General features: G+C 36.8%; 1 protein-coding gene across 1 annotated transcript in view; it reads left to right on the top strand.

The window, feature by feature from the left end:
• Nucleotides 1–2,798: 2,798 nt before the first annotated feature.
• The window catches only part of LOC110018001 (arginase 1, mitochondrial), a 35,042-nt gene continuing 20,427 nt past the window's right edge, over nt 2,799–17,413 (top strand). The window contains exons 1-3 of the mRNA XM_020715208.1: nt 2,799–3,142; nt 4,113–4,272; nt 5,108–5,241. Coding sequence (XP_020570867.1) covers nt 3,005–3,142; nt 4,113–4,272; nt 5,108–5,241 — 432 coding nt within the window. The 5' untranslated portion in view covers nt 2,799–3,004. The remainder of the gene's footprint in view (nt 3,143–4,112; nt 4,273–5,107; nt 5,242–17,413) is intronic.

Raw genomic sequence — 17,413 nt, 5'->3', positions numbered from 1 at the left:
TTGGTCGACTAAGCTTAGTCGGCTTTGAATCAATGGGATCAACTCGGTCTGCACGGGTTGATCGGCTGATCTAGCATTGCTGCCAATCCTTAAGCCATGGTGAGAAGCCTTCGAGGCGTCTGTGGGGTGGTTGAAGATACTATAAAATTGGACCTTCCTTGGAATGGGCTCTATTGGAGGGTAGGCTATTGTACCGGGTCATCTTTTTTATAGCGGTTGACTCAAATGCACTTTTGTCTCATTTTTTGTTGAATGACCCTTGCTTGGATCATCCAGTCGTATTCTCATCTGTCTCGTGGTCTGGTCGGCTTCGGTCGGTTGGTCGAGTGGGACTCACGATCTTCTGACAGTGATCTGACCTTTGTTGTACTCTTTCTTTCTGGACCATTGGATTTCTTTAAGATTTCTTTAAGATATGTTGACATATTTTTGATGCATAACATAAAAAAATATCACTATTTTAACTTTTTAAAAGTGAAACATACAAAATTATAGTTTAGATGTTAGACTTCATATATAGAAGTCGAGAGGTAGCATATAAATCTTCCTAATAACTATTATCTTAATTTTATGAATAGTAGATCTCAATTTAAATGTAAACATGTGATTTTAAATATTACATATATCAATTTCTTCTAGGTAAAAACTTTTGTCATTTAAAGTTTTTGCACTTTTCTAATGTTTTGGTGGTTGCTCACCTCGTTGATTGACTCTTCATGCTATAGTCCCCCATCAAGCATTAGTGGTTGCTGCCCCTGCCCGCTCCATTTCTGGTCATCATTCACCTTTGCTTGCACTGCCACAAACTTCTGCTTGTCGCTCATTGCCTGTAGTTGCTTGCTGCCAATAGGGCCTACCAGCTATCACCTTCAGTCACTATCGCTGTTGATCATCATCACCATAGTGCCCAATGAGTTTTATTCTACATTTGTAGCGTACTAATTCAAATTAAAAAAATATAAAATCAAGCATTCATAATATACTTATCCAAACACCTACATATACATTTCTATATACTGCATATAAATTACGTGTATTGCACTTATATTGGATTCTTTTTTCAAAAGTACAAAACAACCCCAATGTATAATTCATATGTTCAGAATTGTTTGTTTGAATTTAGCGTAAAACTCGAAGATGATGGTCAATGATTGTAGCTGTTCTGTGAACGAATGAACACTATAGGCTGAAGGAGATGATGGGGGAAACCAATACTACCGTTTGGTGGTCTAGAGCGACAAAGAACAATTGGTGGTGGATGGCTGAAGACATTTGACAATAATGGAGGGTGACAAATAAACTTTCACTCTTGCAAGTATTTAAAATTATAAATATTTCAAAATTAAACAATATATTTTTTCATCCTACTAAAACAAATTACTTTTATAAAAAAAGTATTTTCAATTTACTTTATATCTATTTTTAATATACCGAACAGCTCTTTTGAATGATAAACTTTTGCTTCTATTTTATAAATTAAAAAAATAACAAAAAGTATTCTATCAACAGGAACTGATTAAGGGTCCGTTTGGGACAGCTTATAAGTGTGGGCGGCGTTTTGAAAACGCCGTTGGCGTTTTACTGTTTGGTTCGCGCGTTTCATCAGCTTATCCGAAATTGTGTTTGAGTTTTTACACTAAACTCAGACAGCGAGTCGACCCCGTAGCCGCGTTTACGCACAAACTGCCCCAAACAGGCCCTAAATGATTTTGTTGCGATCGAAGTGGAACGCAAACTTGATAAGAATGTTCTTATCCATTGGTCCACTTCCTCATGGGCTGCAAGCAAAAAAAAAAAAAGAACAATTAATGAGGGAATCATGGCCACGTCAAAAGTTATCGGCCTAATCAAGTCGCCTATGCATCCTAATCTCTAAACAGAAATAGTTTTATTTATTAATTGTGTTTTTAATATATCTTATTCCCTAGAATTAGGGACAGATTCGGTAGAGCCCCTCCTCAAATTCAAATTTTTATTGATACGAAAAGATAATTTGATTTTTTACCCCCTATAAGTAACATTTTTGCTTATTCTTAAATATCACTTTGTCAATTGTTGCCCTAGCTTCAGCCACGTTGGATCTAAGATATCAGCTTTCCTCCTAAAAAAATAGGCTTATTCCGCCCCTGCCTATAAGAAAAGGGACCGCTCAATTTTTATTAAGTTTCATTTCTAATATCTAAAATTTTAATATTACATACATACCACCAAATTCCTTATGATGTTGGAGCTGAAGTACCACAGGTAGGTGGGATGTTAGGTTGAAGCTTTGTGAAGGCGGGCGAGAAGAAGTAGGAGCGAAACAAGGTTTTCCTTTTCTCAATGGTTTTGGGTAGGAGTTGGGGGGAAGAAGGAGAAAGATGAGAGTTTTAGAGATCTTTTTATGTCGAGATCCGGTCACTGCCTTCCCTCATAAGCTTGTGAAGGCAGGTGGGAGGATTTGAGTGTAGTTTCGGTTAGCGGGGCAATAAGAAGAGAAAGATGATAGCTTTTGGAGGTCTTTGTACGACACAATCACATTGTTGCTTTCCTCTAAGGCTTGTTAAGGCAAGTGGGAGGACTAGGGTGTGATTTCAAGTAGAAGCGAGATGAAAATAAAAGCAATATAAGAGTGTTGAAGATCTCTGCCTGCCATGAATTTTTTTTGTGAACCTTAATAGATGGAGTGATATTGATGATTAATGAAAAAGAATTGAGCGGTGCATATATATATATATAATATAATATAATATTAAAATATTTTATAATAAATGTGAAAACTAATAAAAATTTGGTGATATGCGTGTAAATCCCCTATAAGAAAATGAGAGCGCTCCTAAGCCGCGGCTCTAAAACCGAAGCGCACCGTGTTAGAATTGGATAGTGGAGGTCATCAAACTTCAGTAACGGCGTATTCTAATCGTCGGGAATTCCTCGTTCTCTGTTCCGGGTTTCCTTCGACGTTCACTGGATTAGGGCGGCTTCAGGTTTCATTTTGGTTCTGCGTTTTCTATTAGCCGCAGAGATGAGTCATGGAACGAAGTGGTTGCATCACCTCACGAAGCTATCCTCTGCGAATATCTCAGCTAGTTTGATAGAGAAAGGGCAGAATCGAGTAATTGAAGCCTCTCTCACTCTGATTCGTGAGAGGGCCAAGCTCAAGGTGCCCTCTGTTTCCACAGAGAATTTATTGGATTACTTGTTGTGAAAAAGGATGTCGGCTCTTCCAATTAAATTATTATGCTACGTGCTTTGTTAGTTATCCAGCGCTGCACTTCTGTGTGTTGCCGCAAGATTACTATTTTTTATATGAAGCTGTCAATTGAGTAGCCATGAGAACCATTCCATGAAACGCATTACTGTTTTTAAGTTTATCTTTACCACACTCTGGACAGATTATGCACTTTATTGTTCCAAAGGTGCCAAGTTGGCTCCCTGCTCTTAAAGATTTGTTTATTTAGTTATTATATTGATCATTTTCATCACACCTATACAATTGCCTCATGAACAAACAAGAAGAAATCGGAAAAATATCTATTTTGTCTTCGGTTTTTGATTTAATAGTTTGCTTGATGTCTTAGATGTGGTCATGGTGTTCTGTAGGTTTATTTCATTTCAAGTTTTGAATTTGAGGATCTTTATTTAATTGGAAGTTAGAATTGTTACTGCTTGTAGAGGTGAAGAAGATATGATACAGAAAGGATTTGATTATCCTATATCATCTAAATTAGGATGTGGCCATGTTCCTGTTGTTTAATTATATGACAAAAGATTGAATAGACTAGGCAATTTCAAGTCATTTCATTAAAACGTTTGGATGCACGCATATAACTCCTTCAGAAACCCTAAACCCTAAACCCTACGAATATAGACAGATGGAACATTCTTATATGCAACATAATAATTTCTTCTTCTTCTTCTAAGGAAGCCATGGTAGTGAATAGAATTGGGTGAGTCTCAATGTGCTTCCTTGAAGATGGTTGTGTTGTTAGCTTCTGCAGATATTTACTGATGAAATAGACCAACCCACTTCCTATCTCCATGAATTATGAATGTGAATGTAGTTATTCAGATCTCCACACCAATCTTTATTTTTGAGATGACGTTTGTATATTTAATTTTGAATTTTCTAGGGAGAACTTCTCCGTGCTTTGGGTGGAGTAAAAGCTTCAGCAGCACTTCTAGGAGTTCCACTTGGCCACAATTCATCTTTCTTGCAAGGCCCTGCCTTTGCACCTCCTCGCATTAGAGAAGCCATATGGTGCGGCAGCACCAATTCTAGTACTGAAGAAGGTAAGTTAAACCCAACGAGAAGCACATGTTGAAGCTAATCATCTTGTTGATAACTATATCTACGCCAGGCTTGGGCTAGTGATGTTGAACTATTTATTGTGGAGCAATTTGCTTTTCTATCCTAAAATATTCAAATTATTACTGTTGTATGAAAATTTTGCTTTTACTAGTTTATTGTAGAACCGTTTACTTTTCAATCCCAAAATATATAGGAGGGCAAATTTTCTCAGCTTGAATGATGGTTTTATAGTTACTCAGCAGGGGTGTTTTGTTCTCCTCTTTTTGGAAGTCATATAATTTAGCTCATCCAATTATTTCTGAGTAAACCTGTGCTGATTTAACATTTTTGAAATTTAATTAAACCTATTTCATAAAGACATTGAAGTAAGAAGCATTATTGTGTAAGGTGAGCTTTTTAATTATAATGGGCGGCGGCTTTCCTGGAGCTGCGATTTGGTGTTAGTGGCAGTTTGCTCTCTTTGAAGGTGTCCGAGGCAGCTGTAAGAATTATTTGGCACTGTTTTAATTGGATTGTTATTGAATGATGATAATATTAATAGTTAATGAGTGAGTTTTTTTTTTTCCCTTAAATTTTTATGCGCTCACGTATAGCGCTCTGTATGCAGATATCTTTTACCTGATGAGGCAAAATAGGCACATGATTGTGTTATACTTGCCTATTTTTTAGTTCTCATATAAGAAGAATTAATAATGGGATCACGTTAAAATGATCTTTATTCTAAAGTGCAGATTCATCTTTTTTTCTTGTTCTCTAGTTTCCTTGTGTCTGGAATATTTCAATATCTTGCACTGTCTCATTTTGACTTTTATACAGGCAAAGAACTAAATGATCCTCGTGTTTTAACTGATGTTGGTGATGTTCCTATCCAAGAGATTCGAGATTGTGGTGTAAATGATGACAAGTTAATGAATATAATTAGTGAATCCGTCAAACTCGTGATGGAACAAGTGAGTCTCTCCCTCCCTCTGCCACATTCTCCTAAATTGCTTGGCGTATGTTTGAGATTTTATATATGTATCGTGTGCGGGATATATTTACAGTGTATATGTGGTTATTATTTGTTGATAATAGTTTAGCCATCAGTATTTTTGCTATAATCCCTTTCTCTTAATATACTATCAACTTTTATATGAGAATTTCATCTCATTCATTCATAATTTCACATGAGAGAAAGTCAAACAATAAGTTTAAAATAAATTCGAGTGCCATCCATTGATTTGAATTTAATTCCTGGGAGTCTCACAAAACGCCATACTGAAAGCCGAACCATTTTGGTTTCAGAAGGTTGGAATACACTCTGACTTTGGATTTGCTCTTCGTGTCACTCCAAATAGAATCTTTTTGGGATTTATTGATTTGTGTTTTCCGGGTTAATTATTCATTCTGGGCTATTAGGTGCAACCACTTCCTGGTTCTTCAATTTGCCAATTCAGTTTCTATTTCCATACTTTTAAATGCGTTTCTGAATTTTCTTCCTTTGTGGCTATTAAAGAAGTTTTTTTTTTTTTTACTTCTTGAATTCTCTTTAATTGCCATTACCAACCTTTGTAAAGATTACCAATCACCTCTTTCTAGTCTGCCATATCCAGTTTAAGGAAGCTGAAGCTGCTTAACCTCCTACTGTTCCTGCTCTTCTTACAACTCCTTCAAGCCTTCATGTAGCATTTTTGTTGCATGACAGCTTCTGGAATGAATTGCAGATGAACTGTGATTCATCAAAATGATTAGTTGCTGGTGCCTGTTTTTGGCAGCTAGCAAGTGGCGTCAGATGATTGGTTGACATGACTAAAAACAGCGAACAAATAACGAATAAATTGCAATAGAGAGGTAGTAAAACACATGATGACTGATTTTACTAATACCAATGAAAGCAAAGAAGATACAACGTTGATCTACTGTTCAAGAGGTGGATCGTCTCTCTACAAATTCTAGACGCCACTAAGAACAGAAATAGAAAAGAAAAACTGCAACGATTCAAAACGTAAAACAAACCCTAGCCAATTAGCCCTCATAAACACTCTCCAATAACCATTCAAATTTTCCCCTGAAAGTCCCTTTAATTCCCCTCTTATACTTGATTAGCTATTATGTGGCCCGCCCCCAACCGATGCTGAAATCATCCTCAGCCCCTCCTAGGGTTTTCAACCCTGTTGGCAAGGACAGCGGGCCAGGCCGGTTGGTCTGGCTAATTCTGGCAGCTCTAGACCGGTCCTCCTTGGACCGGCCTCCCGTCTGTAGGTGCTGTCTTCTCGTTGGCTCTCCCATTTTGCAGAAGTAGGCGTATCAACACTCCCCTCCAAAGAAACACATTGTCCTCCTCAAGGTGGAATGTTGTAACTTGCTTTTGGATTACCTTGTAAGGCTCTCATGTTGCTTCATAATTTCACAGATATTGCCACTTAATCAATATCTCTTTTGCTCCAACAATTCCTTGGTACACTCCTTCGAACTCTACAGGTTTCAAAATCACCTCCATGTTCACTGTCAGTGTTGGAGGTAGTAAATACGATGGTGTATGATCTTCAATAACATGCCTCAATTACAAAATATGGAAGATTGGATGTATTGTTGATGATGGTGATAACATCAAATGGTAGGCCACTACCTTGATATGCTCTATGGCCTCATAGGGTCCAAAATATTTGGCCCAAACAATTCACTTTGCCCAAAACTTCGACACATCCGATGCAAAATTGTTGAGATTGTACTAGCTGGGAAGGCACCAAAGGGATTTCGATATGGACTCTGTCGATATAGTCACGATTAGGACTGGGATCTTGAAGTAGCAGCGACGTTATGAGTTGGGATCGTGAGGGTTGAAGGCCGCAACTTGTCAGGATCTTGAAGTAGCAGCGACGAGACGAGCAGGGATTGCGAAGCAACCGCAATGTGTAGGGTTGAGATAGGTATCTTGGCGAAGCTACCGGGATTAGCAGAGTCATCTTGGGTAAGCAATCGCGTTTAGAACTGAGTAGGTTTCGACTTTAAATAGGGAGACAGGAGCAACTTAGTGGTTTTCGTACGTGGCAATCCTGTCATTGCGACACAGGGTGGTAGGCCTGGTTTGGTCTTGCTTGGGGCTCGGAGTGAACTTCATCCTTGTGATTGAAAATATCAGGAGACGGAGATAGTGCGGAATGTAAGGGATTGAAACTTTTGGGGAAGAAGGATCTCAAAATTCAAAAGGTTTTGGTCGGGCTCATACATGAAGTTAGCCTCTCGACGATGTCGGCCATATTTTTTTTGAAATAAGATTTTAAAATTTAAATTTAGTATATTATATAATGTAATTTTAATTTTGTGAAAATAGTTTTCTTTATTTTTGAAAAATGATGATACCAGATAGACCTCATATATCTAATAGTTTAAATAGCTGAGCACGATACCATGAATGGTATATCATCTGGAAGGATGATCGAATCACTTATTAGTAGACTTAACTATCCAAACTTAAAAGTTTATGACTCTATTTTGGTCTGCGAATTTATAGCCGACAAAATTCCCTATCTAATATACAGATTAGATAGGGTTTAGATTAATCTGGGTTCTTAATTCCCTATAGAAGCAAACCCCTATAGTTAATTACATCTTAGACAACTGAAGTTACCTAAGAAAACTCTCGATTAAGATCAGAGTTTTATCTTCAAGAATTCAACGTTCAGGTTTTCAAGATTGTTCATAGGAAAAGTCAAATGGGATAGGTTCAAGTGGGAACAGTTATTTCCAGAATCCAAAGAAGTGAAGAGTAGAAGATGTCGAAGATACTGAAGAAGATTCAGAAGTGAAGAAGATTCAGTGACATCTCAAACTAACCTATGATTTGGTTTTACATCTTTGAAAGAGAAATTATTTGATGTTTTAGTCCTGCAAATTATTTAGATACTCGAGGCTTATAATTACATTTCATTTGTAAATGACTCGAGTAAATGTGAGGATTTATGTCGTACCGAACGACGACCTCGAAATCCTAAAAAAACTTAGGATTTATATCGTACGATATGAAAATCGTAGAAAATCCTAAAAGATAGTGTGAGAATTTACATCGTGCCAGACGAACGACCTCAGCGTCCTATAGGTGTGTTATTTAGATCTATCTTCGGTTGAAGCTCCTTTTTTCACCTTCTGTTGTAGTTTCGACCGTTGTTCGGAGATGAATCGTCACTTGAAAGCATCGTCATCATCTTGTCTCGAGAAGAAGGGAGCGAGAAGAGAGAACACCATGTCTCGAACGACCTATCCTAGGGTGTTATACAAACATACTAGGAAAACAATATTTGAAAGTATAAATATGGATGAATGTCTATAGTACGATGCAGTACAGGAAAGGGACAACTGTGTAGTAAAGTACTATAACATGAAAAGATTGAAGGAAAATCATGAAAGTAAAGCAATATAAAGAAAAGAGAAACTGTGCAATAAAAAAATACAGTAAAGAAACAAAACTGAATTAACTAAATGTACCTGATTAATTCTGGCGATGCTACAAAACATATTACAATTGCATGATATAAATGGGACAAATATTTGCAAATGATAAAAGAAAGGTTAAGTGATAACCATATGAAAATTTAAAGTGGAATATTAGCTTTTAATTTGGGTTTAAGCTTAGACTAGACCTCTTTTTCTCTTTTATCTTGATCCCACAGGCCGCTGATATATCAAAGTCAACCTATCAACATCAACTAGAGGTCACCAACGAATCACCCCTATAATCAGACAGCCCTAGACCCCATTGTTCAATGGATGTGCGAATCTAAATAGTATCCGAACTTATCTTATTAAAGATACAAAGTACCTATGTGAGATAATATCTGAACTTATCAGGGCGTAGTGTACCTATGTGTGATGCTAGGATAAGTGATGTATAGTATCCAAACTTATCAGGGTGTAGTGCACCTATGTGTGATGCTAGGATAAGTGATGTATAGTATTTGAACTTATCGGGGCGTGGAGTTCCTATACGTGATGTTAGGATAAATGATGTATAGTATCTAGACTTTCAAAAGAAATATAATATCTATTCTTGTGGTATCTGTCGTACAGGGCGTAGTGTGTGGTGTTCGTTGTATAATATCTGAGGTGCATTATGCTATTCGTGGTGTAGTGTATGAACTGTATAGTACATGAGAGTCATAGTGTATGAAAGACATATTGTATGAAAGACGTGGTGTATGAAATGTGTAGTGTGTATGTGAGTGTAGTACTCATGGAATGGTTTGTTGTGTATCTGTTCTTTCTAAGTACCATTTCCCAAATCTTTTTGGAAGGGTTGGAGCTGCCGACGATTTAAGGAAGTGAAAGGGCATTGCATTAATTGAGTATTGATTTTATATTTCAGCTATAAACAAAACTGTCAAATGGTTCTTTGTATCATCGCCTGTTGTCCCTCATCTCGAGCTGATAGGCCACCTCAATATTTCATATGCTCATCCAATTTCGTATAGTTCATATCAAGAAAATGAGAGAAGTAATCAGAAGTAATCATTTAGAGAAGTAATCATTTAAGCATTTCTATAACATCTACTTCTCACCCTTGAGTTCAAACTTTAAGCATATACATATCACCATACGAATTTTCACGCATAACCATTAAAGAATAGTTGCCGATTTACATACATATCACATCGGCTTTTATGTATTTACATATTTAACACTTTAACTTTTTATTTTTTTAAAACAACCTTGAAATATCTCTCTAAATATCTGTACAGCATATGAGAACATTAAGAAAGTAAAACAATTCACTCATGTCCCAGAAGATATAAAATATTGCAAATAAATTTTGAATCCGTTCAATGTGATAATCCACCAGCTAAATGTAAGCACCAATGACTCGATTTTCAAAGCAATACTGAGATTTTAATTTGTAATATCGAATGAGGGAGGGTATATGAAAAGAAAGTCTAAATCCACAGAAAATATGCCACTGTAAAAGAAAAGGTGAACAAACCCAAAGCACTAATACGAATATATATAAGGATTATACTTATTACGACTTGAACATATTCAAAGCCATACTAAAATCTAGTCACTCAAATTATTACACCAGAGTCCGTTCCTTCTCTTTTTTTTTTTTAATTCAATGGAAATCCGTAATGCTCTTAGAAAGAATAACACCCTGCAAATATAATCTACCTTACTACACTAAAGTTTCTACAAACTCATGTATGGTGGGAATTGAATTAATACAAACATCCCTTGCTCTTTAGCTATTCGTTCTTGATTAAAAGAGAGGTAATAACAAACCATTATATCTGAATCAATCTCTCTTCCTCTTAAAGGAGAAATGAAATTATGTTCAATGTTCAAGAAACCACATAGTGTAAACCAAAAACATCAAAACTTTTGATCACCGAGACAATCTTCTTAAGATCCGTGTAAAAAAAATTTTAAACATTATATTCCACAAACCAGAAAAGGAAGGAGAAGAAATCTTTACCTCCAAGTGTTTAAAAAAATGTAAGTTTAGAAATAATAAGCAAAACGATTTCCAGATCCCACGAATGAAGGAAGATAATCTAGAAAGGAATCGTCAACCAACCAAACTCCTTCAATATACGAAAAGGAGATCCAACCTTGAAACTTTCTCCAAATAGCTCACAAAGAAAACCTCAGATTAAGAAAAATTCCTCAAATCGCCCAAAAAAAAACTCCCTAAATTCTTCCCCAAGGGGGTATTTATAGCCGAGGGAATGAGAGGGGAAAGAGGGATGCCCATCGATAGGGCTTACGCATTTGGGCGGGAAAGTTTGTTAGAAAAGTGTTACCGGTAAGGCGACCGACGGTGAAGGTCGGTTAAGATCGGCGACGAAAGGGATCACCGGAGAACCAGAAGAAATTTCGAGATCCGGTCAAGAAAGGTAGGAAGAGGAAAAGGTCCGATTAGGGCAAGAAGGGTTCCGAGAGGAGGGGAGGGATGTGAGCGTGAGATTAGATTTAGGATTAAAAAAAAAAATTTTTATTAAAAAAATTATTATATATTTTTTGATTAAAAGAAATTATCAAATTTTGTGCAATTCATTCGTGCGGGGCGCCCCAACAAAATGGGTATCCTTCTTAGCTAAAATCGACATTCCGGACGTGAAGGTGAGGTCGTTTCGCCATCCGAGGTCATCCAGACAAAAATTCATTGACGATCGCGCCATATTAACTTCGATTCGCGCGCGGCGCGTTAAATGAAATTATTTTGACCCGATCGGAGCCGTTCAACGAGTAAGATGAAAATATTGACTAGTCCTCGCATAAGCAACAACCAAAGTCAAATACGACAAAGTCAAATCGCATAAGCAACAACCAAAGTCAAATACGACGCTCGCAGTGGCAAGTCAAATGTCGCGCACGTCACGGGGTCCCCTATGTCTTTTGGATTTCTATAGGAGTTCAATTTGAGCTTCAATATGTCGGCTTTTTGATCAACTCAATCGAATATTGAGGATCTAAAATCGTCCATATGAAACTGCAAGGAGCGAAGAAATGAGTTGAATATTTAGGTGGTGTAGGTCCCAATCTATTCCTCTAAGAGAGTCAAAATAGGGAAATCTTAAGGCTAGATCTTAAGATATGTAGAGAATGGAAGACCTCAAAATGAGATTAACAAATGGACCCCCAATAGGTGTGGTGTGCTACACAAGCACGATGTGCCTATTGGCGTTGACCGAAATGATCAATCTGATTCCTCAAGAATGTCCAACTAACCATACTCGGGACAAATCGAATGTCAAGTTCGAATTGAGGTGGAGTAGGATTTTCGCTGGGGATTGGCGAGCATATCTTGAAATCGCTGCATAGATTTGAATTTTCAAATTGCTTTTGAAATATGTGCAAAGGGAAGATTCAATATTTGACAATAATATCAAAGAATGTGTGGAAGAAGAATCAAGATTAAACATTATCCCAAAGGATGTAGAGAAATAAGTGAAGCAGGAAGACTATATCAACTCGGAATACCGCTTGGGAAGTTATATCCGAGCTAAGAGGCGACAGGAGAATATATGTCACGCTAGGAAGGAAGGCATTGAGATTCACATCCAACCTAAGTGGTGACAATGAAAATATGTCTGCTACATTGGGGAGGAAAGCATTAGGACTCACATCCAACCCAAGGGGTAGTGAAAAAGTTGGTCACGCTAGGAAGGAAAGCACTGGGACTCGCATCCAACCTAAATGGTGACAAGAAAAAAAAATGTCTGCTACATTGGGGAGGAAAACACTGAGATTCACATCCAACCCAAGGGGTAGCGAAAATATCAGATTGAGAAGGAAAACGCGGTAACTCATATCCAACTCAAGAGCTGATCGAGGGGAATCAAAATTTAGGTACTGACCCTGAAATAAGAATTGAAATTTGAGTATCAATATCGAAAAGAGAATCGAAATTTATGTACCGACCTCAAAGAGAGGGAATTAAAATTTAGGTACTGACCATCTCGAAAGGAGAATCTGAATTTAGGTACCGACCTCGAAAGATAGGAATCATAATTTGGGTACTGACCCCGGAATGAGAGTTGAAATTTAGGCATCAATCTCGAAAAGAGAATCGAAATTTAGGTACCGACTTCGAAGGGAGGGAATCAGAATTTAGGTACTGACCCCAAAATGAGAGTTGAAATTTATGTATTAACCTCGAAAAGAGAATTGAAATTTAGGTACCGACCTCGAAGGGAGGGAATAAGAATATATGTACTGATTCTGAAATGAGAATTGAAATTTAGGTATCAACCTCGAAAAGAGAATCGAAATTTAGGTACCGACCTCGAAGGGAGGGAATCAAAATTTATGTATTGGCCCCGAAATGAGAGTTGAAATTTAAGTATCAATCTTGAAAAGAGAATCAGAATTTATGTACCGACCTCGAAGAGAGTGAATCAGAATTTATATACTGACCTTGAAATGAGAGTTGAAATTTAGATATCAACATTGAAAAGAGAATCGGAGTTTAGGTACCGACCTCGAAGGGAGGGAATCAAAATTTATGTATTGGCCCCGAAATGAGAGTTGAAATTTAAGTATCAATCTTGAAAAGAGAATCAGAATTTATGTACCGACCTCGAAGAGAGTGAATCAGAATTTATATACTGACCTTGAAATGAGAGTTGAAATTTAGATATCAACATTGAAAAGAGAATCGGAGTTTAGGTACCGACCTCGAAGGGAGGGAGAGTACCCCGAAATGAGAGTTGAAATTTATGTATCAACCTCGAAAAAAGAATCAAAATTTAGGTATCGACCTTGAAGAGAAGGAATCAGAATTTAGGTACTGACCCCGAAATGAGAGTTGAAATTTATGTATCAACCTCGAAAAGAGAATCGTAATTTAGGTACCGACCTCAAAGGGATGGAATCAGAATTTAGGTACTGACCCCGGAATGAGAGTTGAAATTTAGACATCAACCTCGAGAAGAGAATCAGAATTTATGTACCGACCTCGAAGGGAGGGAATCAAAATTTAGGTACTGACCCCCGAAATGAGAGTTGAAATTTAGGTATCAACCCGAAAAGAGAATCAGAATTTAGGTACCGACCTCGAACAGAGGGAATCAAAATTTAGGTACTGACCCCGAAATGAGAGTTGAAATTTAGGTATCAACCTCGAAAAGAGAATCGAAATTTAGGTACCGGCCTCGAAGAGAGGGAATCAAAATTCAGGTATTGACCCCGAAATGAGAGTTTACCCGAAATGAGAGTTTTGAGAGTTTAAATTTAGGTATCAACCTCGAAAAGAGAATCAGAATTTAGGTACCGACATCAAAGAGAAGGAATCAGAATTTAGGTACTGACCCCAAAATGAGAGTTGAAATTTAGATATCAACCTCAAAAAGAGAATCAAAATTTAGGTACCGACCTCGAATGAAGGGAATCAGAATTTAGGTGCTGACCCCGGAATGAGAGTTGAAATTTAGGTATCGACCTCGAAAAGAGAATAAAAATTTAGGTACCGAGCTCGAATGGAGGGAATCAGAATTTAGGTACTGAGGTCGGAGGGAGAGAATCAAAATTTAAGTACTGATCCCGAAATGAAAGTTGAAATTTAGGTATCAACCTCAAAAATAGAATCGGAATTTAGGTACCGACTTCGAAGAAAGGGAATCAGAATTTAGATACTGACCCCGAAATGAGTGTGTAGTAAGAATGTGAAGTATGTGAAGTTTTGCAAAATTATGAGAGAAGAAATCAAACCCAATGGAATGTAGAAACGATCAATTTGTGGCGAAAGAGGATAGTAAAGCAAAATTTTCTTTTGAATTTTCATGATGATTATTATTTTTTTTTGAAAATTATTTATTGTTTATTGTAAGTTAATTATATATATGTACATATCTATATACATATATATATATATATCTTGAATATTTTTCATTTATAAATTTATTTATATATATCGTTCTTGCTCGCTAGCCTTTCTCAGAATTAGGGCAAATCAAATTTATTTATTTTCTCAATCATTTGCCCAAATCTTCATTCACAAATGCGAAAAGAAGTTTCAATATATTGGATTTAAACTGTTATATCATGAGTATAACAATGCTGTTTAATTTCATGTAATCAAAACATCCTTTAGAATTATTACTGTATAGTCCATATATCCAAAGACTTTCTTATTCATAAATACTGAAGATACGTGATTGAATCCAGTCTTGTGTATCATCTAACTATTTTTGTCGTCGGTAGTTGTGTTGAAATAGTAAGTTATATAAGGACTAGCCTAACCTTCTAACATACCATCGGAAAAATAGAAACGATCTCTCCTAGATATATATTGAGGTGTGTTGTCTTTAAACAACTTACAACTCAAAAGACCGCAATTTCTTGATCTCAGGATCGGGTCTGAACCAGAATGATACCTTATCCTCATTCATCCTTCCGAGGGTTATTGAAACCTTCGGATACCGCACTTCAGGAATGCAGTGTTTGCCTACATCAGCACCATTTCCTTTTAATATCAACACAGAGCCCACAATCAAAGGAATTTTTACGGAACCTTGAAATTCTCCGTCACCAATAATCTGAATTTCTGTTCTGAACATGATGTTGCACTTATTTATAAATGATACCGTGCAGAATGACCTTGCAAAATCATGATGATCGACGTGTGGAGAAATGCAGTCACCAGCTTCGTAGATATTAACTATACAGCTGTTTGGAATACAATCTGTTGGAAGTGTACGCCAGGTCACCAATTGCTTGATTATTCTCTTGATGATGACGGTAACGGGTCAACCTCATCATGACGAATTATTCTGGGAGGATTTCCTTCTTTATCTCGGGCAAAATTGTAACAACAGCCGTATTGGATCATAACTCTTCCTTTACCCCGTTTCCATTTTCTCGGCTGGGAATATGTCCTTCTTCTTAGCTGACCGACACGTCCCATTTCTCGCTCCAAAAAGACACGTTCTATAATGTCGTCCTGTTCACTGTTGGTGAACACGTTGTTGTGCAGTTCCAACCCTTCAAGTATATTAACATACTTGCCCTGAAGTCTTTGGAAGTGCTCAAAATTTTGCTTTATCACCTTTTCATATTTCTCCATTTCGTGCTCTGGAATGATCTGCAAAGGACGCGTCTTGTTCACAAATTGGGGAATATAAGGTTCAACTTCCATGATTCTTTCTTCAATCTCTTCTTTATTGAAAATCACCCCTTCTTCAGCTTTCATGGGTTGAGGTGGCATTTCAACTAGCTAATCTGGGACTTTCCCTTTTAATTTGATCGCCATCTGAGCAATAATATCTTTGTCTTCCCCTTGTTCTTTCAGTTGTTCCAGCATCTTGTGGATACAACGATTTTGATTTCTCTTCTGCGTACGAGTAAGTGTTTGGCTGATCGTCGGTAGGAGTAGCACCAACAAGCTCGCCCTTAGAGGTCATTATCATTGACTTCATCCAATTAATCGCAGCATTGCTTGATTCAGCCTCGTCAATTCTTTCTAATTTCATTTTCTTCTCATCAACAAATTGATTCTTATTTTTAAATTTTAGCACATGTCTTTGCTTACAAAATTCATCTTTGTTCACCACAGTTAAAGCTGAACTTTCATTGTCTAGTTCAATTTGATCGAAGTTGAAATCAAATTCAATCACCACTCCTTCAAACTTCGCCTTATCAAGGGCAAAACCAATGTCATTATTGAATGTGAAGATCAGTCTTCCTCCTGACATTCTCTTGCATTAAAACAGGAAAACGATCAGTATCTTAGATCGGACTTTTAAGCAAGAATAATATGTATTTTTTTTTATTTTTTATTTTTTTATTTTAATGATTTATATATATATATATATATATATATACACACACACACCTGTATACACATATTAGGTTTGTTTTAAAAAAATCGAACTAACATGGAAGAAGAAAGAAGAAAGAAACAAAAAAAGTGCCATATATCAAATTATATATATAGAATATATTGCAAAATTAGTTTTTTTTTATTCAAGTATTTTTTATTACAAATTTATGTTCGGACCCAGTTGCAATTAGAACATCAGTGCTTCTAAGAACAAGACTTTATTTCTAAAGTTTGCTCTTTCGAAACATCATGACACATAGTATTTTTTTAGATATCGTCCATTAACAGGAAGCATAGATCCATTGACAGGAAGCATGGGTCGGTGCCTCCAGAGTAAACCTTCTGGACGACAAACGGTCATTCCCAGGTTGGTTCAAATTTACCTCCTATCTTGCGATGTGCAAGAATATATCTTTTAAGGACAAAAACCAAATCACCAACTTTAAAAGTTTTGGGGCGGAGCAGTTTGTCATGTGCTTGAATCATCTTGGCTTGATACAATTCCAAATTTTGTTGCGCTACCAGTCGTTTTCCTTCCAAACTTTTTAATTCTTCCAGTCGTAATTTGACATTCTCTTCAGTAGTGATTTTGTTGGCAATGACAACTCTGAGGGAAGAAAGTTAAACTTCTAAAGGTAACATAACCTCGGACCCATACTGTCGGCACTATTTTTGGTGTGGGGTTTGCCCGTAAGAAGCTGTCGGTCATCGGAATTGAAATCCCGTTGCCCGCTTCGGGAGGACATTAAAAAAAAAATTTAATTTTGAAAAAGATGAAGTCAAACTGACCCCATAATTTTCATAGTTTAAATGAAAGAACGCTTTACCTCAAA

This window comes from Phalaenopsis equestris, unplaced genomic scaffold (genome assembly GCF_001263595.1).
Source record: "Phalaenopsis equestris unplaced genomic scaffold, ASM126359v1 Scaffold000002, whole genome shotgun sequence".
In the NCBI taxonomy this organism is placed as follows: Eukaryota; Viridiplantae; Streptophyta; class Magnoliopsida; order Asparagales; family Orchidaceae; genus Phalaenopsis; species Phalaenopsis equestris.
Note: the sequence above shows the minus strand (reverse complement) of the source record. Positions and strands in the feature narration are given on the sequence as shown.